The sequence below is a fragment of the Plasmodium relictum genome (assembly GCF_900005765.1).
Source record: "Plasmodium relictum strain SGS1 genome assembly, chromosome: 7".
Classification (NCBI taxonomy): domain Eukaryota; phylum Apicomplexa; class Aconoidasida; order Haemosporida; family Plasmodiidae; genus Plasmodium; species Plasmodium relictum.
This window is the reverse complement of record NC_041685.1, coordinates 362,324-387,596: the sequence shown is the minus strand read 5'-3', so window position 1 is coordinate 387,596 and position 25,273 is coordinate 362,324. Positions and strand designations below refer to the sequence as shown.

The following is a 25,273-nucleotide window of genomic DNA, read 5'->3' as shown; positions in this document are numbered from 1 at the left end:
TTGACAACTAATTTTTCCGGATTTCTTATATATATAAAAAAAGAAAAAACAAATATCTTATTATATTTTAGAATGGAAACTTTACTGAAGAATAATGTATTAATTTCTTTAATACTTGATAAAAATAGATTCAATTTTTTATTAAAAAATAATACAATTCTTAAATTATTATAAATAAAAGAAAAGGCTTTTATTTTTGTAACAATCTTCTTAAGTAAATTATATTAAATTTTTATAATTATAAATAAGATCCGTTTATTTTCTTGATTTACATATTAATTCATTTCCTATTTTCTTTGTTTAAATATTTATTAATAATATTTATATCCCTTTGCTCTATATGTTATTTTATGTATTATTTTAAAATTATACTTAAAAATATAAAAAGCTACTGAATAAAGAAAAAAAAATGAAAAAAGATATGTTGCATATTACAGCTATAACACAATTTATCTGATATATTTAATTAAATTTTATATATGTTTAAAAATTTACTTTTAAATACATTTTTCTTGAAATTTTTGGAGAATATTTTTTATTTATTATACAATACAGATGTTCATGTTATATATATAATGTAATTTTTAAATGGTTAAATTTAAATAAAAGAAAGAAACAATCATAAAACCTTGTGCAACAAGCATATTTATTAAAAAAATAATATTAAACATAGAATCTTAAAAATTTTTATAATGTTAAAATTTCTAAATTATTAAAAAAAAAAAAAATACCTTTTTTTTTTCACTTATATTTTTTAAATTTTACAAAAAAAAATATAAAAAGATATTATACATAAATATTATCCTTTAATATATAAATACTTTGTAAAAGATAAAATAAAAAATAAAAAAAAAGTAAAAAATATTCAAAAATTTTATTTTATTCTACTTAATGTATTCCCGAAAAATTAAAAATATAAAAAAATTATTACATAAAGTAAATTTTTAATTTTTACAATATTATATAAAAATAATAAAATATTTTTAAAATATTATAAAAAAAAATTTTAAATGCAATTTTTACTTACATTAATAAAAATTTGTTCTGATATATAATATATATATGCAAATGTATATAATTATTTAACACAATGAATTAAAATTTTTAATAATAATTTTGTAATATATTTCTATAAAATTTATTAATATAAAAAAAATAAGACATTAATATACCTTTTTTATATAAATAAATGTATATATAATATAAATAATAATTGATAAAACTCTATGAAATGATTAAAAAAAAAGCCTTCATGAAATATGCAAATTAATTTAAATAAAATAAAATAATATAAAATACAAGGGTGTATCTACATTTCTAAAAAAATGCAATCAAAATTGTTTGCATATTTTTTAAAAAAACATTGTAAATGCTATTAATTACAAAAAAAAAAAAAAAAAAAATAATAAAATAACAAAAAAATAAATTAAAATAAAAAATTCATGAATTTATGAAATATTATAGGTTGGCATACTTGTAAATATATATATATATGAGTTTTTTCTTTTGTTGATATAAGCATTTTCATAGACTGATGTTTTTTATATTGCTGTATAAATTATTTATTATATATAACTATAATCTTACATAAAAAATAAAATAATAAATACAATAATATTTTTTGATAAATATAATATTTTCATATTGTAGACAGAAAAAATAACACAAAAATGAAAATAAAAATTAGTTATAATTGAATATTATAGAATTAATTCAACAGAAATTGAAAAATTAACAAAAAAATATATTGGTATAAATATATATATACAGAAGTTTATAATAAAAACTAAATAAAATATATTAATCAAAATGGAATATTATTAAATTTTTATATTTTTTAAATTTTTCATAAAAATTATTGATTATAGATTAAACGTTTTAATTACATATGCATAAACGAAATAATTTTATATAATTATTTTTTCTTCATTATATTATAATTTTTTTAAAATTAAATTATTCATTATTTTCTTGATCATTATAACTTTCGAGACTTATTGAATCTATTAGTTTTGTGTTACGTTTACTTTTCAAAAATTTTTTAATTTGATCATCTAGCCAAACATAAAATTCTGAATTTTTTTTTAAGAAGTCAGAATATATATGTTCATAATTTTTACAAGATTTAATAATATTTTCATACATATTTTTAACAATTTTTTTAATGAAATATGTAACCATTTTAATAGGTGTATATTTAAATTCATTTTCGAAGTGTAAAAATAATTCAAGAACTGTTGAATTTCCATTGTTTAATGGATATAATAAAAAACACAAGTCAGCTGCTTTTTGTCTGTCTATTTTCGGTATAGGATCAGGTAATCTATAATTAAAGAATGTCACTTCTTTATAACTTTTTTGGGATTTTGTTGGAACATCATTAACTTTTATTATTTCCTCATATTTATTTATTTTTATTTTTTCACATATATTTTCATAAAATAAAATATCTTTGTCAAGTTCTGGAGGAGCTTTGCAACATAATATAATACATCCTAATTCTTCTAAAGAATTAGCACCTATAAATAATTGAAATAAAAAATATATGAAAATTTTAATAGTTAATATTTATTTATGTTAAATAAATGTCAATTAAATAATTTAATGATAAATCATTCTTCAAAATATTAATTTATATATGTATATTTGTATTTATTTATTTTACCTAAGCAATACATTAAAGATTCTTTTTTTCCAATAATTGGATATTCATATAACTGAGTAATAATTGAGCTTGCTCTTGATAAATGCTTTATTTTTTTTGCTGATGTTAAAAAAGGAGCCCAATTTATACTTAATTCTGTTTCATTTAAAATAGATAATATTCTATTAACTTCATATGGCAATTTAGCTCTAACATGTACAGAAATATTATTCTCATTATCTACTCTATGCCACATATCAAGATATTTTTCGTTTTCCTTTATCCATCCTTCTTTGTTTTGTTTTGCTTTTCTAAAATTCTTGAATCTTTTGGAATATTTTTGTATTATCTTTACCATATGACGTTGATTGTTATTTTTTATATTTATATTTTGGTGATCTATGCTTTGTTCGTTCTCCAAAGTGTTGCTAGTTATAATATTGGATGTAATGTATTGCTGATGATATATTTTATCTATAATAACTTTATTATCTCTATTATTATTATTATTGTTTATGCTATTATTCATATTTTCATTATTATTATTATTATTACTACTACTATTATTAATATTAATATTTTCATTACTATTATTACTAATATTTTCATTACTATGATTGCTATTATTATTATTATTAATATTTTCATTACTATAATTGCCATTATTATTAATATTATTATTATTATTATTATTATTATTACTACTACTATTATTAAAATTAATATTTTCATTACTATTATTACTAATATTTTCATTACTATAATTGCCATTATTATTAATATTTTCATTACTATGACTATTATTATTATTATTATTTATATTGCTATTTATTTTAGATACATTTCCACTTCCTGGCAAGCTAAAACATTTTATTGACTTCCAAGGTATACCCAAATCAGAATTAGCACAAGAATATAAAGTTTTTGGATTCATATTATCCTCGTAGTATTTTGATATATTATTATTTTCATTTGGGTCACTAACGGTATCTGAGGCCATGCTATTCATTGTATCTATAGAAAAATAATAACAATAATGATTTAATATACTTGACATTTCATTTAAACGAAAAAAATTTAAAAAATAAAGAATAATATTAACTTTTAAATTGTTAATATTATATTTAATATTTTTGTCCATGCAGTTTTCATCATAATATTTTAATAATTTTTCTACAACATCCTTTTCATTTGATTTTTTAAAATAGTTAATATAATATTCTGTGTATTTTTTTACATGATCAATTAGTTTTTGTGCTCTAAAAATTCTTTCGTCAGAAATATATTCGTCAATTTTTTGAGAAAAATTTTGAATTTGAATAAATACAACATTTTTATCAATGTTAGCAAGATAATTTATTTTGTTATTTATTTCTTTTGTTAATAATGATGGCATATCTAAGTTGCTTATATTATCATAGTAAGTAGTTAAATTCCCATTACTATTTCTTTTCTCTTCATTTTCACTATTTTCATCTCTTAAAATTTTACTGATGCTTTCTTTTTTAAAATTTCCTTCATTTTTTGTATTATCCCCTGTTACCATTTCATTAATAGTATCATAATCATTTGTTTTAGCAAAAGGCATGTCCATTAAGGAATTTTCATAATTTTCAGTAGTGCTATTATTTATTTTTATGTTTTCTAAATTAATATATTTTTTTTTATACTCAGAACATTTATTATTGTCAGACTCATTGAAGCATATAATACTATCCTTTTTACTTACATCTGTTGAATTCCCTGGAGAATTTATATGCCCCCATTCAAGATATAATTCATTTTTACAAAATAAATCATTTGTTTTAGAATTATTTGAATCTATCGTTAATTCTGATTTAAGTGTCTCATCATTTATAGATTCTTGGTTACTGTTACAATTAAAAAACTGACAAAAATTATTAAATAGGAGATGTATATCACAAGTATACACTTTTTTTTTTAAATTTTCCTCAAAAATTGTTGTTTTACTATCATTTTTTATATAATCATAATTACATTCATCATGATACTCTCCATGAATTTTATAATCAGGATTATTACAGTAATCTTCATATTTATTATTTGAACTTATATCACCACTTTTTATGCAACCTTTTTTTTTTTTTTCTTTATATTTATTAATCGAATACGTTCTTTTTTCATTTTGTAAATTTCTTCTTTTCCTAACATTTTTACTAATATTTTTTTTAAACTCACTTTTTTCATTCATCTTTTTAAGGTTTTTTTTTTTTTTTTGCATATTGTTGGGATATTCTAATTTTATTTCATTTAAAGTAGGTGTACTACTACTATGTGCTGGAACCTCAAAAAAATTTTTTTTTATTAAATTAAAATTTTCGTAATTCATTATACATTTTTCAATTTCATAATAATTTTTTTTATTCCAGTAGGGAGTTTCACTTCTATTAATCCTGATATTTGTGTAATTCTCAAAATTTTTTTCTTTATTAATTTTCTCTTTTCTCGACTCATATGTTACAATTTTTTTTTTCCTTTTACTAGTTTCTCTTCTGTTAGAAAGCTGACTCAAACTCATTGTAACTTTTTTTTATTGCTTTATCTTATTTTATTTTATTTTTTCTTAAATTTATTTTTTTCTTAATATAGATTTTAATTTTTTTTTTTTTTTTTGTTCTCTTTTATTATTATTAATACTTTTTTTTTTTTTCTTATTATTAGGAATTTGTTATATAGCTCATCAGCATATTGCTTGAATGCATGCAATTCTATTTTTTTTTTAGGCTATAGATAAAATATTCATTAAAAATAGATTGTTTATTTAAGGTCTAATAGTTATTTAATTTTATCATATAATCACATTGATTCCTATTTTGTAATTTTTCTTTTTTTTTTTCATCTCAAAAAAAAATATGTAGAATAATATAAATTTTGCAAAAGTATAAAATTTGTTTATACTATAAAAAAAAATGTTGATTTTTAATGTGTTTGTGAATTTTTTTTTTTTTTTAATCTGTTAGCTGTATACTGCTCTTTGACTATAATCATTAAATAAATTTTGAAATTATTAAATAATAATTTTGTTTTGGTATTATTAACATGTATATAAAATTAGAATGGTTATATTTCTTTTACACTTAATCTAGAGATTATTTTTTTCTTTTTTTTCCATCAATTTTTAAAATTATAAATTCTGAACCAATATAAATTTTCTATTTTTTTTTGAAATTTCCTAGTTACCATAAGTTAAGAATGATTAAATTCTATTCCTTGTTTTTATGGTTTCACATCAAATATTAAAAAAATAAAATTCAATTAAATATAACAAAGTAGAATATAAAATATTATAAATTTTTTCTGATAATTGTTAGAGTAAAAAATTAAAAAAAAATTATGTGCATGAAACTTGAAGTATTCTAATTATAATTTTTTTGTATTTTATATCTATAAAAAAAGAAAAAAGAAAATAGAAAAATAAAAGTATAGCATTTTAATTATAATTTATAAATAAAATTATAAAATTACATTAATAAATTATTTTTTATTTTCTTTTACTTTGTACTACTTAGTATAGGTAAACCTTTATATATATATATATAAAACTATATTTAATCAATTTTTATTTCATATATAAATAAAATACAATAATTATAAAAAAAAATTAATTTTATTTTGTGTTAAATCTTAAAAATAAAATTTTTAATGATAGAAGATAATTTTTTAAAATAACATTAAAATAGGAAAAAATAAATTAAAGATAATGAAATTATTTTTAAAAAAAAAGTACTGTGTACGCTTTAAAATAAGTATTAATTTTTTTTTTTTTCTAGTTTCTATAACCATTTTTATATAGAAAGAAAAAAAAATATATATATTATAATGAAAAATTAATGTTAATCTATAAAAATAGTTATTTTTCCTGGAAGTTTTCTCATTCTTATTTTTTTAGGGGTTACTTTCATTATTGTCTTAAATTGGTTATTTATATGGAATAAAATAACTATTATTTTACTTTATATATACATTTTTTTTAATTATAGACGAATATGAAGGACATATTCCTACTAATATAGATAAGTGTATAAAAAATGTAAACTATTTTTTTATTATTTTTTTTCTATTTTTCATGCACAAAACATTAGAAAAAAAAAAAAAGAGAGAAATCAATCTTGTGTAGAAATAAGATATATTTTAAAAATTTTGGTATTTATTTTATATTAGAATAAGATATGAATAATTTCAACTTATGTGATGTTCTTATTTTCATATTAAGAAAAAAAAAAAAAAATAGTATTTTAAAATTAATGTGTTAAGTAGTAATATATTTTATATATATATATATATATATATATATACATGAATAAATACATTAAATATTTTTATATATTCTCATTATTTTTTTTTTATGGAGTTAGCATATGAATAGATAAAAAAAATTTTAATTTGAAAAAAATCTATAAAAAAGTTTCGTAAAGGAAAAATTCTAAGAAACATTATCACTTGAAATTAATATAATTCTTAAAATTTGATGTAATTTAAAATTTTTAATGATGACTGTACTATCTTGAAGGTATATTACATATATCCCATGGTCCTTCTAATTTACTAAAAAGAAAAAATTCCAAACATGTTTATAAATAATATAAAAAAGATAGACTTTATTTTTTGTTTTATATATTTATTCTTACGTTTTTAATCTATGCTTTTCAACAAAAAAAGCAGGGACAATTAAAAGTACAAAAATATGCCTAAGACAAAAATATATGTATATTTATATATATAATAGAAATATTTGTCTGAATTATAATTTAAGTGAAGCATAACACTTTAAATAATATAAAGAAAAAAATAATAGATAAGTAATAAAATTATGAATTAAAAGTAATATAATATAAAGATATATTATAAATATGATACAAAAAAATGTAATTCAAAATAATTTTTAAACGCTCAAAAGCTATAAAGCGTACCCAACTAAGTTTATGTAAAAAAAAGTAATAGAAATATTTATTATTGACAAAGATAAAATTAGGAACAAAATTGGGAATAAAATATAATTATAATAACTAATGTTCTTTAGCTGAATTATAAAAAAATTATAAATTATATATTTTTTTCTTTTTTTTTCTTTTTTTTTTTCTTTTTTTTTTTTTACGGCTATAGTTTGAACTATAAAAGGAGAATAAAAAAAAAGACTAAAAACAGAGAAATAAAAAAGGATAAAAATATATTTTTATATTATATATTATTATCTCATATAAAAAAGAGAGAAATTTCTTATTATATTTTCTTTTAAATAAAACAATGTGTAATTTTAACTTACATTGAAGACAGAAATAGAAAAGAAAAAACCTAAAATGAAATAAAAAAAAAAAATAAATAATAAATAATTTTTATATTGTAATTTATAATTTTTTTTATTTTAAATTTAATTATGACAAAAATTAACTTGTAGGATTGAAGATAGGCGAGAGCCCAATATAACACTTGCAATAACAACACAGCTTAAAGATGTTGCATCAAATATATCTATATTTTTATTTTTCCTAATTTAAAAAAAAAATCATAGAAAAAAATATAAAGCTTAAAATGAAAATTTTAAAGTTATATAAAAGTTCATATTTAAATATATATAAATAATGATTAATATTATTACTCAAAAATAAAACCATAATTGTGAAACATTAGGTGAATCAAGAGAAGTACTAGTAAGTTTAAGTAAGAAAAAAAAAAAATTATTATATATTATATTTTATAAAAATAATATTAAAAAAAAAAAAAAAGGAATTTAATTACATATGGACACCAAATAAACTGTATCATCACTGTGAGTCTGAGTTAAAGTAATTAACACAGGAGATAGAATCTTTAAAAAATAGAAAAAATAAATATATATATTTATAAAATACTTGTAATAACATAATATGAAAAAAAAAAAAAAAAAAATTTATTAACCCATATAATTCCAATGGTAATTATTGTATCTAAAATATTTTTTAAGGAACCTAAAAAAATGAATAATCCAATTTTTTTTTAAAATAAATAATAAAAACGCTCATAAATAAATATTTATTATTCTTATTTTTTAATTACTATTTAATGACCTATGGGTTTCATAAATTATTATTTCTTTTAGTATTATAGTGATAATACTGATTGCGCTTACAAATCTATTATAAAATTTTTTTTTTTTAATTTGTTAAATTATTTTATTTTATTTTAATTGTACGTTAATTTTTTTAGAAATATCATACTTATATGTTATTATATTTTTATCTATGTAATAATATGCTATTAAAAGAAACAATACAAGTATTATTTGGTGATTTACACATAACATTCTATGGCACACATAGGAATATTTATATTTTATCTCAACTAATAAAAAATAATAAAACAAAATTTAATTTATTGTATACATTTTACTGTTTAATATTTGTTTTTTTTAATAATGTAAATTTTATTTACAATTTGTTAAAAGAGAACTCAGAAAACTTCTATGTACATAATTATCTTCATAGCCCAGATCTTCATATAATATTTTTTTCCATTTTTTTTTTTTCTTTAAAAAAAAGCATTTATATAATATATATATAAATATACAATAATTATGAATTACAGTTAGGTTTAAAAAAAGAAAAAAATATATTTTTTATTCTTTTTTTATATTCAAAAGATATATATATACAATTTTAATTTTTTTTAAGAATAGTTGTTACAATTTCACTTTTAGGTGTTGCATTTTTTATATGATCCATCAATATATTTACAAAAAATTACCCATAAAATATTGTTTACAAAAAAAAATATATATATATATATATATATAACTTTGTTTTTACGTAATAGAGTTAAATATAATACAAAGAAAAATTTAAAATAAAAGTAGTTGATTTAACTTAAATATAATGATTAAGGAGAGAAAAATATGTGAAATATCATTTATTTATTTTTTCTAAATATTAAAAATGAATCAATTATAATTAAAAAAAAAAAAAAAATTATGTAAATTTAAATTTCATAAAATAATTTTTTTTTAATTTAAAAATGTCTTTTTTTTTTTGTTAAAAATAGATGTAATTTAAAATCATTTAAATAAATTTTGTTTTAAAGAGAAAACATCACATAAAAGGTAAAATTTTCACATATTTTTTTTTTTCAAAATTTTTGGCATGAAAGTACTGATAATTAAAGTTGATAATAAATGTATAACTTTTTATTTTTTGTCTTTTTATAAAAAAAAAAAAAAATATGTATAAAGAATTAATTTTCTATATATATACATTTTATTAATATTTATTTTTCTTCTGATGAAATAATTTATAAATTCATATAAATGAATGATAGTTGCAATGCTTTTATAAAATATAATTCTTATATTTTAAAAATATAAAATTCTAACTTTTTTTTTTTTGTTTTATATATTTTTTATAAACATATATTTAAGAGATTTCTGATTATTTCCATTTATAAATTATATGCATTCTTCTTGATATATGTATTTTTATTATTATATACAATTAAAATAAGATTATGTATAGGTATATATAAGTAAAAAGATATTAAAAATTGTCAACGAATATTAAAAAGTACTAAGATATATTAACAAAAAAAAGTCACAAATAACATTCCTTGAATATAATGTTCTCTATTATGTATACGTTTTATATTTTTTTTTACAAAAAATTAATTTATTTATAATTATATATGTAATTTTATCAAATATTTGTTTCTTAAAATTTGGGACATTTTATTACTTTTCTTTTTATATATATTTTATGTTATTATTCTTTTAATCTTTAATACAACAGGACAAAATTCTTATAGGATTATTTAAGACAAAATTATAAAAAATTTAACTCTAAATTTATGTAGATTATTACAAAATTATTAAATCTATACAAACAAACTATTTTTAGGATTTCAATATCAACTATTGGTAGCTACACGAAGTATGCATATGTAACAAGCATGAAAAGAAGAAATGAAAGTAAATTCATTAATATAATAAGAAAAAATGATATTTATCAAGATAAAAGAAAATAAAAATATTATGTAGTGTTTTAAAAAAAAAATATATTATAATTTGATGGAATACATTAATTTTTTTTAAGAAAGTTCTTAAATTTTTTCTACTAATTAAAAAATATTTCAATTGCAATTATAAAATTTAATTAGATTATTTTGTATTTATTTGTGTTTTTGTGAAAAAACATTATTTAAAAACTTGATTTTTTATGTACTTTTTTAGTATCCATACATCTAAATAAGAATTTAAAAAAAAATTATATACATAATGAGTTCTTATTTTTTATAAAATAATTTAAATATTTTTTAGACATTTTTAAAATGAAATAGAAATGAACGAGAAAAAGAAAAAATTTATTTATGTAAAATGAAAAAAAAAAAAGGTATAAATAATGACGTAACTCTTTTTTTTATGTTTATTTTTTTTTTCTTTCTTCTTTTTTATCCAATATATTTTTTTTTTAAATAATTGTCACATTCGAATATTTTCTCTTTTTCTTCTTTTCTTCAATATTTTTTTTTTTTTTTGAGACATATTGTAATTTTTTTTCATTTATAACTTTTTGCTTTATTTAAAAATTCATTTTTTAAAAAAATTATCACAATAAAATTTCTAATTCACCATGAAAAATAATAATAGATGCAAATGAAATAGTAATATAAATGGAAATGAAAATCTCATGCTTTGTATACCTTTTATGTAAATTTCATTTATATAGTATTTAATATATATAAATTTTTTTTTTTTTTTTTTTTTAATTCAGAAAAAAATCTCCATTTTACTTTTTAGCTTAAGGGCTTGTGTTAAAATTTATTTTTAAAAATATTTCTATATAAAATTTATTATTTTTTTTTTTTTTTTTAGAAGAGAAAATAATGAGAAAGGTGTAAATATAATGCTTTTTGAAGTATAATTATATAAATATTATATAAAAGAATAAAAATATATATATATATATATATATTTATGATAAATATTTATTAGTAAAATAAGACTGATTCATAAAAAAGAAAAAAAAAAAAATGATAGTAAGAAAAAGATCAATCAATGGTATACCAGTTGAGAAAGGAAAGTTACATGAAAAAAAACTTCAAAACATCACAATTAAGAATTATGAAATAAATAATGATTACAATAAAACAACTTTTTTTGATTATTATAGCTGTATATATCCATTTAATATGCCCATAAGCTTATACAAATATCCCCCCATTTTTGGATACTGTAGCTTAAGCGATTTTCAAGAAATAAGTGCAAAAAGGTTAGCTTTACTTCAATTTTTAGATACTTGTACAATAACTGCAGATGATGAAAGAGATCAATTTAATAACCAAAAAAAAAATGATAAAAATTATTCATTGAATAATTCTTTAGAGAATAAAAGCAAAATAATAAGGCAAAAAATTTATGAATATAAATTTGGTATACAATCAATGAAAAATTATAATAAGGAAGAAATGGAAAATATTATAATGACTGATTTATTATCTCATTATATTTTAAGGATTGCATTTTCTAAAGATAAAGAAAAACAACAATGGTTTTTGAAGCAAGAATTAAAATTATTTTCTTTTAGATTAAATGAATTAAAAAATATAAATGTTCTTAATTCACAGAATATAAGTGAAAGTGAAAGAGGTTTAATTCATTTATTAAAAAGAGAAAACCTAAATTATGAATTCATTTCAAAACCTCCAGTTACATATGGAAATAAGAACGAAGAATGGGATAAGTATACATCATTTATTCAAAATAAAGATATTATTGAAAAATTATTTAAGATTCCGTTTTACCCTGATTCATACTTTTTGGTAAAAGATCACAAAGTGTGTGTTGAAAAATCAATAGCTTATGTTCCTGATATTTATTTGGATGCTATATTGATGTCTCAGTTCAAATTAAATATTAAAGAATCATTTAAATATTTAGAGAGAAATGAAAAAATGCTTTTAAATATACAAAATGATGTTAGAATATCTCCCTTTTTATCAGCATTACCAAAAGCTTATGTAGCTAAAGATTTTAGACAAAATTATGAACATACAGAAGATACCAGATTAAATCCTCAAAATTTATATAATGTATACAAACAATCCTTTCCCCCTTGTATGCGTAGAATATTTGTTAATTATATTAAAGAAAAACATTTAAAACATTGGGGAAGACAGCAATTATGGTTATTTTTAAAAGGAGCAGGAATGACACTTGAAGAAAATATTCAAACTAATAGATCTATATGGATACAATCTGATAAATTTGATAAAGAGCATAGATATAATATACGTTATATGTATGGAAAAGAAGGAAAAAAAACTGATTTTAGTCCATACAACTGTTCAAAAATAATAAATAATTTTCCTGTTCCATCTGGTAGTGATACACATGGCTGCCCTTTTAAAAATTTTGATGAATCACATTTAAGAAGTCTTCTTTTCTTTTTTGGATTAAGTGAAGAGCAAATCAAATCAATTATGCCATTTAAAAAAAATAATGAGTATCAGCTAGCTTGTGTAAAATTTTTTATGGAAACTCATCCAGGTTCTGCTGGTGATGGAGTAGGAAATCATCCAAATTCTTATTATGTTGAGAGCAGAAAGTAAAAAAAATAAAAATAAATAAAAACATTTATATATATATATTTTTTTCCTAAATTTCTACATACAATTACATAATTATTATCATTATTTCATTTATAATTTTTTTAGATATTACAAATTAAAAGCATCTACAGAAAAAACACCAAGTTATTAAGGAAAGAATATTTATTTAGAAAAAAAAAAAGTTATAAGATTATTTCATTTAAAGAATTAAATAAATACCTTTTTGCTTAATAATAAATTTATATAAATATTTAAAATTTTTTTTTTTTTTTTTTTGTACTTGTATATTTAAAAGTTAAAATTGGCATAAAATAGTCTTTCCTTTAAAAAAGCTATTGAAAATATGTTTTTCTTTTTTTTTTAATGATATATATATATAAATCAACACATTTATTGTTTTTCAAGTAGATACTGTATTTTTTAAGATGTCGAAAAATATTAATTTTCTTATCATTTTAAAAAATATGATTACTTATCTTTTTCTTCAATACATAAATTGATTTCATTTAATAATTCATTTAACATTTGAACTTTTGGTAAATTTTCCTTCATACAACTTGAAGTATTAAATTTATTTGATATTTCGTCATCATTGCATTTTTTCTCTTCTTTGTTTTCCTTTAATGAAGAGTTTTCATTATTTTCATTTAACTGTTGTGTGCATTTTTTGAGAATTTTTTCAATAAAAAACTTGCATAAAAAAAATATTTCTTTAGATGATGAACTAAATGGATCCAAATCACAGCAACCTAAACCTTTTTGGCATGCCTCAATGAGATTTGGATGAAAAGTTACTCTTCCTGAATATGGCACATTCATTTCTGAACACATATTTTCAACTGTGTAGTTTGATATAAAAATAGATTGATACATATTTTCTACAATACCTAGAATTGGAATATTAGTTTTTTTACAGAATTCTATTTCCTTCTTAACATCACATATAGAGAGAATATGAGGGGTTGTAACAATCAAACAACCATCTAAATTTTCTTTTAAGTAAGAACAAATAGTCAAATGTTCATCACTAGTTCCTGGTGGAGTATCAATAATTAAAAAGTCTAAATTCTTCCAGTAAACATCACACAAAAATTGTTTAATTAAACCATTTTTTTTGGGGCCTCTCCATATTACAGGGTCATCAAAGTTCGGTAATAAGTAACCAACAGACATGATAGATAAATTATTTTTATAAATTGGTATCCATCCATTCATGCTGTAATTCACATCACTATTTACTGTTTTTGTTAAAATGGGAATAGAAGGTCCACATATATCAATATCTAATAATCCAACATCATAATTTAAATAAGATAATGCAAAAGCAATTTGAGCAGCAACAGTAGACTTTCCTACACCACCTTTACCAGATAATATCAAAATTTTACACTTGACATTTTTTAAGTTTTCTTTCACATCATTGAAAATTCGATTTTTTTCTTTTTCTTTTTCTTTCTTCAATTCGGGATCATTGCATATATTCCTATTGGGACAACCTTCACATATTTTAGACTTTCCTGCATTTTCACTATCAACACCTGGACATTCTTCTGGGATAGTGTTTGCAGGGCTTTTTTTATTTTTTATTTTTACTTTCTTTAACCTCTTAATTCCATAATTCAAATATTCTAATAACTTTCTTCTTTCAATTAAAGCATAACTCAAGGCTAATCCTGCAAATGATCCAAAGAAAAATGTAATTAAATCCTTTTTCGTGTATACATACATATATATAAAATTGAAAAGAATTTTAATTTTTATATTCAAGAAACCATACAGTGTTATCTTATTCAATTTAAAAGAATTAAAAAAGAGAAATTAAAAATATTTATTGTTATATTTAAGTAATTGTTTATTAATTTAAATTTGAAGAAAAAAAAAAAAAAATTATTTTAAATTTTCATAAGGAAGCTGACAGTAATTATATTTAATCGAATTATATAAAATTATTATATATTTTTAAATAAAATAATGTAGCTACAATTATATTTCTTTTGTAGAAATAGTTAAATTTAATTAGTTTTGAATAGAGACATATTTTATATTAAAATTTTTCTTTTTTCTTCTCTTTTATCCTTTTTTTTTTTAATTATTTATACATAAGTTTTATTTCTACTTACTGTTCAGTAATTTTTTTATAATATATGCTAATATTATTTTAATCCACAGTTCTAAAAACAATTAGTTAGCACTAAAATAAACAAGATATAATAAAATAAAATATTAGCTATATTTTTAAATATTTTATTATTTTTTAATTAATAACTTATAAAAATGTTTTATAAAAAACACTTTTTTTTTTTTAAACGAGTAATTCTATATAATAAAATATGAATAAAATTCTTCATATATTTTGGATTAATTTTATTTTAATAGATAAAAAAAGTAAATAAATAAAATAATAATATAAATACATTACGGAAATGTAATAAAAAAGTTAGAAAAAAATAAAAAAAAAATTTTTTTCTTTTTTTGAAGATAGAATAAAAAAATTATGAAAAGTAAGAAAATTAAAAAAAATCAATACTTTAAGACGTTTTGTGAATTATATAATTTAACAAGGAAAAAAAAAATTACACAAAGTGTATGTGCATATATACACGTTTATATGATTTTAATTAGGTATTAGAAACCAGCAAACAAGTTATTTATTACAAAATTTTTCATTTTAAACATAATTATCATATTTATTTTTTTTTAAATAAAAGTTAATATAATAATTTTCCTTGTAAACTAAATTTGGCTAAAATATTTTCCCCATATTCTTCATAATCTTGTTTTGTTATATTATAATTATAATAATTAAAAAGCTCTAAAAAATAATGAGATCCTGCATAAATGGAGTATTTTTGTAAAAGTTTCCTTTTTAAAACATGTACATTAATTATTGTTTTATTATAAAAATTCTGATTATTAATTAAGTCGTATAATTCATTTTCTAATCTTTCTCTGAACCCTCTTATGATACTAGAACCACCAGTAATATAAATATTGTTAAACAATTCCTTTCTATAATCTATTGGACATTTTTGAATTGTATTATAAATTACTTTAGGTAATGTATTTTGCATAAAAAGAAAATTAAAATTAAGATCATATTTATGTAAATTTTTATAGGATTCTGTTTTTAAATAATTATCTAAAGAATATTGAGAGAAAAATATTTCCGTTGAATTCACAGCAGACTCAAATATTTTATTAAAACTTAGTTCAAAGGAGCTTATTAAATAATTTTTGGGATTTCTATTGTAGAGTAGAGATAAATATCCACATTCTTCTCTATTTTTTGGAGTAAATACTCTTTTTTCTTTTGCAATTTTTGCTATATCCATCGATAAATCTTTTTGATATAGTTCCGTCTTTTTCATTTCATCAAATATTTGGTTATCTATATCATATCCCCCTATATAATATATGTGAGTTAGATCGGGTAAGGGTATTCCGTTTATTATAGGTGTACAAGAAGTTTTAGTGCTACCAATGTTAACAATAACAGCTGTAAAATTAAAGAGATTTAATCTTTTTAGTTTAGATATACATTCATTGGAATATTCTTCTTTGGGAAGGTTCTTTTTGATTTCAGTTTTGATCCCTTTTTTTTCATTTGATTGCTCTATTTTCATTTCATTACATATAATATTTTTTTCTTCTTTATTGATTGCCCCACTGTTTATGGAGCTAAATGTTTCGTTATTTCTATTATCCTCTTTATAAAATAAAATTCCTTCTTTTTCTTTTTTTAATTCTTCCAATATTATTAGGGAAGATACAAAGGAAGGTTCTTTAAATGCAACACTATGAACTTGAAATGATTCAAATAAAATACCTCCAATTGTAGCAAAATCGCTTATACTATTTCTACTAGAAAAAGGAATAAACATGTCTTTATTTTTTAAATTTATTTTATATATATTACTAAAACAGTAATAAATGGATTCTTCTAAAATATCGTAATTTTTATATGGAGGATACAAATAACCTATTTCTTTCCATGGTTCAATGATTTCGATTTGAGGAAGTCTTAAACTTTGTAATTTATAATCGAATTTATTTACTAAACCAAACTTAAAAGAATAATTATTCAAAGTTAATAGTAATATATTATTTTCTATGCGCAAGAAGTTATTTAATTTTAATATATCACTGCACGTTGTGTTTGAAAAGCTACTAAAACTTAGTCTATTATTTATTTTTTTTTTTTCACTAGATGGAAGTGAATTATCTAAATTAACATGTAACCCTATAGGGTTGTTTAATTTCATATATAAATTTTTTGTTACTGGACTGTAATTTTTTATTTTATTTTCATTTTCTTCAATATCCATTTTTTTTTTTTTTTTAAATGTTTATATTTTTATTTTTATATCTTTTAATTTATCTAATTTTTTACATTTCTTTTTCATATTTCAGTACTTTTTGTTATATCTAATTTTGTCTTACATTAATTTTTCTGTTATTCCTTTTTTTTTTTTCTTTTTTTGTCTGTCTTATTATAAAATTTATTTTTTTATATTTTTTCTTTAATATTTATATTTCTTTATTAATTTTTTAATTATCTTTTTTTATTTTAAATATAAATTTCTTATGAATTTCATCTTATATTACTTATTCTATTTAGCATATTTTTCTTTTTATTTTTTTTATTTTTTATTGAGAAAATAATGCTTGTATTAATAAGGTATTCTTTTTTATATTAATAAACAAATAAAAATATATGATAATATTGAATATGGCATAAAATAAAACTTCATATTTAAAAATATTAGAATTCATCTCAGAATTTTTTTTATTAATAAAAATTTTTAAATAAAAGTTGAAATAAAATGACATGAAAAAATACACTTACATATATAATTAGCAATAAATATAAATGGAACATAACTAAAAAAAAAAAAAAAAAAAAATATTTACATCATTCTACAGCATTGTTTTTTTTTGAGTTTTTTACTCTGCTTAAATAAATGTTTAGTAGAAGCTAAAAAAAAATATATAAAAAAAATAATGTTACTCATATACTAATAAAAAAGATAGTAAAATATAATAATAATAAAATAAACACATAATAAAACAAATATATTATTATGTAAATTAACAAATATATAACGAAATAAAAAAATTACTTGATAAATCTTTGCTTTTATCAACAAGAACGTCCAAATTGTCCCTATTCTTTATAAGGGAATCCATTGATATTCTAACCTTTTCCTTAAAAAAAATAAAAGAAAAATTGCATTAAGGAAGTGCTTTTATAAAAAATTAAAAATAGAATCTTATTCAAAATTTTTTTTTTTCTTTTCATTAGTTTATATAGTATCAAAATTATTTTAAAAAAAATTTATAAGTAGTTAAATTATTATTTAGGAATTTTACTATGTTTTCATTAATTTTTATATTAGTTTGAGTTATGGCATCACAGCTTAAGGGATCCTAAATTATGAAAAAATATAAAATAAAACATATAAATATATATATTTATGTTGTTAATTTATATTTTTTCCCTGCTCATAATTTTTTTTATGTGATATACCTTATATTTTTCTAAATATGTATTTAAATTAAAAGAAATTTTATTATCTTGCTTTATTTCTATCCATTCACTTTTAGGTATATTATTTATGAAGTCCCTATATATTTCATTTATCATATAAAAAGCTATTCTATAAAGAAAAAAAGTAAATGCACATATTTGTATAAAGCAAATAAAAATACTATATATAAAATTACATAAATATTAATAAAAATATACAAAAAAAAAGAAAAAAAAAAAAAAATAATAAAACCTTTCAGGGTAATTATCCGATGTTATGACTACTGGACAAATATTATCAAAATACTTAAATGCAAAAACTGTGGTATTTTCATGAGTTATAATTTCTTTTGTATTATATTCTATCTAATTAAAAAAAAAAAAAATTAAATATATAAAAAAAAAAAAAAAAGATAGATTTTTACAAACCCTTGAAGGTATAGTTCTAGCTACAAAAAAAGCTCCTTCTTTAAATGCCTTTTTTTTAATAAATGAATAGCTACAAAATATTAAATATATATTTAATGAAATTTATTTTAATATATTTAGTTAAAAATTATAAATGAATAAATTGCAATTATAAACTTCTTTTTTGAAGGTATCATTTTAAATATTAATTCATTAAATATATTTTTATTTTTTTTCTAACGAGTTTAAGTCTGTTGCATTACAAAGAAATATAACATCATCTATATGTTTGGTTAAAATAATTGCTAACAATTTCATCTTTATTTAATAAAAAATGTAAAAGTATCTTCTTAAACAAAAGATAGTGCAAATTGTTAATATGTAGAATAAGTGTAATGAAAACATAAATTTTATATTTCTAAAAAATGAAAATTAATTTACATGTTTCTAATTGTAAATTTAAATGCACACAAAAAAAAAAAAAATAAAATAAAACAAAATAATAATATAATTATAAAATGCTTTAATTTTAAAAACATATCAAAAAGTTTAAAAAAAATAATATATATATATATATATATATATTAGAATAAGTCGAAAAAGGAAAAAAATTATATATATTTTTTTTAATTTTATCAAACACAGTAAAAATTTTGGTTATATAAAATTCCTTTTAAACTAATTTAAAAATATTGAAAATTCCTATTTACAATGAAGGATCCAAATATTACTAAAAAAATGCAATATGTTTTACTACCACAAATAAAAAAAAATAAAACAAAATAAATAAAAGCAATAAAATAAAAAAAAAAAATTAACGTTTTAAATTAAATAAAACCAAGATATCTTTCTTTACTGAAAACTTACCTATTTCATAAATTTTTTATTATAAATTAATTATAAAATTATAGTTCCTATATATATTTTTTCTGCTTTTATTTATAACTTTTATATACATGTATATATACCTATATATGCATTATATTTTTGTACAATTTAATTTAATCTACAATTTCTTTTCATTTTTTATAAAAAGTTTTATTGAAAAAAAAAAAAAAAAATTTCGTATTTATTAATAAAATTTTAATTAAACTAGTAAATTAGAAAGCAATAATTATTATATTTTTTTTTTATTCATCAAATAATCTTTTAAGTTTGGGCTATTTTTTCTACGTTTAAAATTTTTTAAAATTTCTAAGGTGAAAAATTTATTTTTATTTGAAATTAATATAATTTTTATCAAATGATAAAATAAAAATTACAAGTATTATTATGGATTATTTAGTTTTAGTTTTAGCTTAAGTTTTTGTTTTTTTGTTTTTTTGTTTTTTTGTTTGTTTTTTTTTCTTTATTCTTTTTTTATAAGAATATAATGAAATATTATAAAAAATTTAAATTACATGAATTTTTTTTTTCTTTAAAGTGTGCATATTTTTAAAATGGACGTTGAATATGGAGGTTCAAGAAGTTTTGAAAAATATATTGGAAATAAAGAAGAAAAAATCCCTTTATCTTATAATAAAAAATACGATGCAGAAATAAAAGAAAGTTATGAAAATTTTAAAAAGGGACCATTATTATTCATGAATTGTAATTTTTATATTGATGATTTAGTAAGCTTATATTCTCTTTTTAATTCATCTGAAAATCTTAGTATTCCAAATACAATACCTGATAATGAAAGAAACTATCACATGAGTTGTAATAACATGATAAACTCCTATACTGTGAATAGTCCAATTAAATCAGAATTTTCTTACGAAAACACAATTAATAACTTAAATGTAACTGAAAAAGAAATGAATAAAACACCAAAAAAAAGTGAATATTATATCATTAATGAAATAGATACAGATAATACTTTTGATAGCTTTATGAAAAGTTATCAAAGTATTTCTACCTGTAAGCCAAGTGTGTATAATTCTTACATTAATAAAAAGGAAAAGTTAGAAATATTAATATTACAAAATGGAGGAATAATACATAACACGTTAACAAGTAAAGTGACTCATATAATTAGTAATAATATTGCATTAGGATCAAAGAAATATTCAGATTATAAAAAATCAGTTAAACAATCAAAAATTTTTATAGTAACAGATAAATATATATTCGATTGTGTTATCTCTAAAAGTCGTTTACCTGAACAACTTTACTTACCTCCGTTATTACGTTATAATTGCCATCAAATAACTGAATATTTTTCATTTAAAAAAAAACCAAAAAAAAATAATCAAAATAATAAATCTCCTTTAGACTATTCTACAAATAACAATAGCTTAACTCACATTAATATTAAGAGAACATTGAATAGTGCTTATAACGATGAAAATAATGTTTACAATAATGTAAGCAATGTTAATGGAGATAATATAAATAATAAAATTATTATTGGTAATAATTTAGGCAACAATAGTGCTAGTAATTTAGAGAAGTTTTCTATTACACAAAATGAAAGTATAATTGCAATCAGCAAAGAAAATAAAATTGTAAAAAACTATTATACTCAGGATAGACAGATGGCTATATTAAATATGCAAATGGATTATGAAAATTTAAAAAAATATATAATATCTAATTCATGTGAATATTTTGAAAAGTTATACAAATTCTATTTAGAAAAAGAGTTAAAAGAAAATATTTTTTCCGAAAAATCTAATTTGTATATAAATGAAAAAAGTTTTGATGAATTTTCAAGAAAATATAGAATATTAAATCATCTAAGTGAAAATGAAATAAAATGGATTAAAGGAAAAAGTAAACTAAATATAAACATAAGAAATGTATGGGAAAATGACATAATTCATTTTTTTTTTGATATGGTTTTAAAGAAAAAGAAAGGTGAAAATAAAAATATATCAGTTGTCAATAAAAATGGAATAAAGGAAAATGATGAAAACAAATATGTTGAAAAAGAAAGATATGAAGTAAAAAAAGATAAAAATAGTAATGTTAATAATGAACATGATGCATCCGATAAAATAATAGATAGTATTAGTGGTTATTTTTATAATTCAAGGTTATCTATTTTGGGAAATTGGAATTATATAACTAAAGAACTTTTTAATTTTGAGGAAATAAAAAAAAGTGATAATAGAAAATTTGTTTATTTATATATTGATTTTGATAATTATTTTTTAAATGCAAGCATAAAAAATAATAATTCAATAAATTATGAAAAAGATGTAAACAATGAAATTTTATGCGTATGCCATAGTTTAAAGAAAGAAGAAAGTTATGGAATTATAAGTTCAACTAATTATTGGGGAAAAAAAAATAAAATTTATAAAGGTATGTTAAAAAGGGATGCAACAAAATTGCACAAAAATATTCATTTTATAAAGTATGATTTTAGTAATATATTAAAATGTAGTTACTTGTTTTTATTAGTGTTAATAAATTATTCAAAAAATGTCAAAATTTTATCAGTAGATGAATCAATAGTTCAATTATTTTATGAAAAAGAAGAAGATATTTTTTTAATTTCTAAAAGAATTTCAGATGATATTTATAATTTAACAAAATTAAATGTATCCATAGGAATTTCAGGTAATTTAAGTTTGTCAAGGAAAGCTTTAAAATTTTGCAAAAAGCGTTTTTTATTTTTCGATTTTTATCATCATTTTAATATATTTTTAAGAAAACATATTGACATAAAAAAAGAGGAAAAAGCAAAAGAAAATTTCGAGTATGAATTCTTAAAAAAAATACCTTTAGAAAATAACATAATAAATAAAAGTAGTGAAGAAAAAATAGGAATAGAAAATAATATGAAACATTTACAAGGCTCAAAAATCGAAATAAATGAAGAAGTAAATATAAATAGTGATGAGTATGCAAGTATATTGAATAATGTGCATATTGAAAATTTATTCAACGAATATCTTACTTTTGAAGAAAAAAGAAAAGAATTATTAGAAGTTATAAATAAGAGAAATAAATACAACGAAGATGATGAAAATAATTATTTTTTAGATATTATGAAAGAAAAAAGAGAAAAAAATGTTGAATTTACTTTTAGTAAATTTATGCAAATAAATAGGGAAAACTTAGAATATATTACGAATACATTTTTTGAAAAAGTAGAACATCCTATCAGTAAATATTTCTTTTTTTATAAAGAGAACGATTATTATTTAAATATTTTAAAAAAATTTAATTATTTAAATGGGAAATTTATTTATTTTAATATTTATTACATTCCATCTGATGCATCTTCAAATAATACAATTGAAAATTATAAAAATAAAAAAGAATCAGAAAATTTAGATGAAAAAAAGAGTATAAGCATTAGTGTTAATTATGGAGTACGATTTCAAAAAATAAATGATTTTTATTATCTTATTTATTTTATGACAAAACAATTATATTTACGATTAAAAATAAAAAATTTGAAAGCAAATAGTTTAAGTGTGAATTTTTTTATGAAAGATGAAAATGAAAATGTAAATCCTCTTAAGTACCTAGGAAGAGGTAAATTTATTAAGATAAATAGTAAAATTAAGTTAAATTATTATACAGATTTTTTTTTTGTATTTTTTTTTAAAGTTATATACAATTTTGATCTTCTTTCAAATAAATTAAGCGAGTTAAGAGGAGTTCAAATTATTTGTTCGGATATAGTAAATGATAAATATAATATAAATAAAAAAAGTATTTTATATTACTTCGATGCAAAAAATAAAAATTGTAATTTAAAAGAGCAAGGAAATGATGGAAAAAGTAAAGAGAATAAGAATTCATTGAATGTAATAGAAAAGAAAAAAGAAGAAAATAATAAAATAATTTCAGGAGCTTGTAAAAAAGAAAGGAGCCTAACGAAAATGACAAAAGAAAAAAAAATAGGAACGGGAAAGAAAACCAATCAAATTAATACCATTAAAAGAAAAAGTAAAAAAAATAAAATAGCAATGAACAAAAAACTAGTTAATAATAAAGAAAGAAAGAATATCAGCATTGATCCCAATGAAAATGAAAAAAATTATTTTAGTCACATTACATATAAAAAAAGTATCTTAAGATATTTCATAAATGATTCAAGAAAAATAAATATAAAAAATATATTAATAAATAAACCAATTTATTTTTCTTCTAAAAAATCTAAAAAAAGAAATTTAAAAAAAAATTACTCTAGTCTAAACAGAAATACTGCTATGTTAAAAAAAATAAAGGTTACAAAAAATTGTAAAATTTTTGATTTTTTTCCAAATATTTTAAAAAAAAAGAATAAAAATAGCATTTATTCTGATGAGATGAAAAAATTGAATGAAAATAATTTAATAGTTCAAACAAACATATTTGATAGCATAATTAATAAGAGAGTAAAAATGGAAAATAATATCAAAGAAGTAGGATGCTGTTATTTATGCTACAAAGAAATATATGAAACTGTGAAAGATAAACAAAACATACATAATAATATTAATTGCAGAGAATGTGCAAATAATATATTCTGCTATAATTATGTTAGCAACAATTTATATTTAATTAATCAAAAAAATGAAAAATTCAATTTTTATATATACATAAAAAAAATTGTTTCTTCTTACATTTTTTATTTTAATAGTATATTTGAAAATCATAATTGCGATAAAAAATTGAGAGACCAATACTATTTACATAAATTCATTTTAAATATTCTGGATAATTTATGTGAAACGTTACATAATAAAAGATTCATTGATGTTTTACACAATTTTTTAAAAGTTTTTAAATATGTTTGGTGTTTAAATAAAAATTCGTTTCCTCCTTTATTTCAAAACATACTAACTAAATATAATATGTATCAAATTTAATTTTAAAATACTTTTTTATTTTTTTATTCTTTCTTACTAAACTTATGTATTAATAATATTTTTTCATTTTACATTATCTTCATTAATTTTCCATATCATTTTTTTTGTAATTTTTATCTTTTTCAAATTTTTTTTTTTTTTTTGTTCAATATTCAAATATTTTATATACAAGTGAAATTATATTTATTTGTTTCATTAGAAGAAATAATTTCTTGAAATTCAAAATATTGTTTTCATTATTTAAAAAAAAAAAAAAAGAAAAAAAAATTTTAATAAATTTAAATATAAGATCAATTTTTTTTTTTATTT

General features: G+C 18.2%; 7 protein-coding genes across 7 annotated transcripts; 2 read left to right on the top strand and 5 right to left on the bottom strand.

The window, feature by feature from the left end:
• Positions 1-1,956: 1,956 nt before the first annotated feature.
• Positions 1,957-5,183, bottom strand: PRELSG_0708500 (conserved Plasmodium protein, unknown function; the record flags this gene model as incomplete). Its single annotated transcript, XM_028675772.1, has 2 exons — positions 1,957-2,519; positions 2,666-5,183. The coding sequence occupies 2 exons, from the start codon at positions 5,181-5,183 to the stop codon at positions 1,957-1,959; spliced, it is 3,081 nt and encodes a 1,026-aa protein (XP_028532328.1).
• Positions 5,184-7,164: 1,981 nt separating this feature from the next.
• Positions 7,165-9,363, bottom strand: PRELSG_0708400 (phosphatidylinositol N-acetylglucosaminyltransferase, putative; the record flags this gene model as incomplete). The annotated part of the gene is made up of 13 exons (XM_028675771.1): positions 7,165-7,210; positions 7,294-7,353; positions 7,576-7,685; positions 7,761-7,800; positions 7,929-7,957; positions 8,055-8,151; positions 8,262-8,310; positions 8,402-8,471; positions 8,561-8,610; positions 8,699-8,775; positions 8,860-8,983; positions 9,074-9,167; positions 9,325-9,363. The coding sequence occupies 13 exons, from the start codon at positions 9,361-9,363 to the stop codon at positions 7,165-7,167; spliced, it is 885 nt and encodes a 294-aa protein (XP_028532327.1).
• A 2,293-nt stretch (positions 9,364-11,656) lies between these two features.
• PRELSG_0708300 (DNA primase large subunit, putative) lies at positions 11,657-13,385 on the top strand (the record flags this gene model as incomplete). Its single annotated transcript, XM_028675770.1, has 2 exons — positions 11,657-13,230; positions 13,340-13,385. The coding sequence occupies 2 exons, from the start codon at positions 11,657-11,659 to the stop codon at positions 13,383-13,385; spliced, it is 1,620 nt and encodes a 539-aa protein (XP_028532326.1).
• Positions 13,386-13,702: 317 nt separating this feature from the next.
• Positions 13,703-14,962, bottom strand: NBP35 (cytosolic Fe-S cluster assembly factor NBP35, putative; the record flags this gene model as incomplete). The annotated part of the gene is made up of 1 exon (XM_028675769.1): positions 13,703-14,962. The coding sequence occupies one exon, from the start codon at positions 14,960-14,962 to the stop codon at positions 13,703-13,705; it is 1,260 nt and encodes a 419-aa protein (XP_028532325.1).
• A 980-nt stretch (positions 14,963-15,942) lies between these two features.
• On the bottom strand, positions 15,943-17,559 carry ALP5a (actin-like protein, putative; the record flags this gene model as incomplete). Its single annotated transcript, XM_028675768.1, has 1 exon — positions 15,943-17,559. One exon carries the CDS (start codon positions 17,557-17,559, stop codon positions 15,943-15,945), a length of 1,617 nt encoding a protein of 538 aa, XP_028532324.1.
• Positions 17,560-18,141: 582 nt separating this feature from the next.
• Positions 18,142-19,487, bottom strand: YKT6.1 (SNARE protein, putative; the record flags this gene model as incomplete). The annotated part of the gene is made up of 7 exons (XM_028675766.1): positions 18,142-18,209; positions 18,355-18,439; positions 18,605-18,661; positions 18,762-18,891; positions 19,015-19,127; positions 19,191-19,260; positions 19,411-19,487. The coding sequence occupies 7 exons, from the start codon at positions 19,485-19,487 to the stop codon at positions 18,142-18,144; spliced, it is 600 nt and encodes a 199-aa protein (XP_028532323.1).
• A 1,121-nt stretch (positions 19,488-20,608) lies between these two features.
• On the top strand, positions 20,609-24,964 carry PRELSG_0707900 (DNA repair protein REV1, putative; the record flags this gene model as incomplete). Its single annotated transcript, XM_028675765.1, has 1 exon — positions 20,609-24,964. The coding sequence occupies one exon, from the start codon at positions 20,609-20,611 to the stop codon at positions 24,962-24,964; it is 4,356 nt and encodes a 1,451-aa protein (XP_028532322.1).
• Between the last annotated feature and the right edge of the window lie 309 nt (positions 24,965-25,273).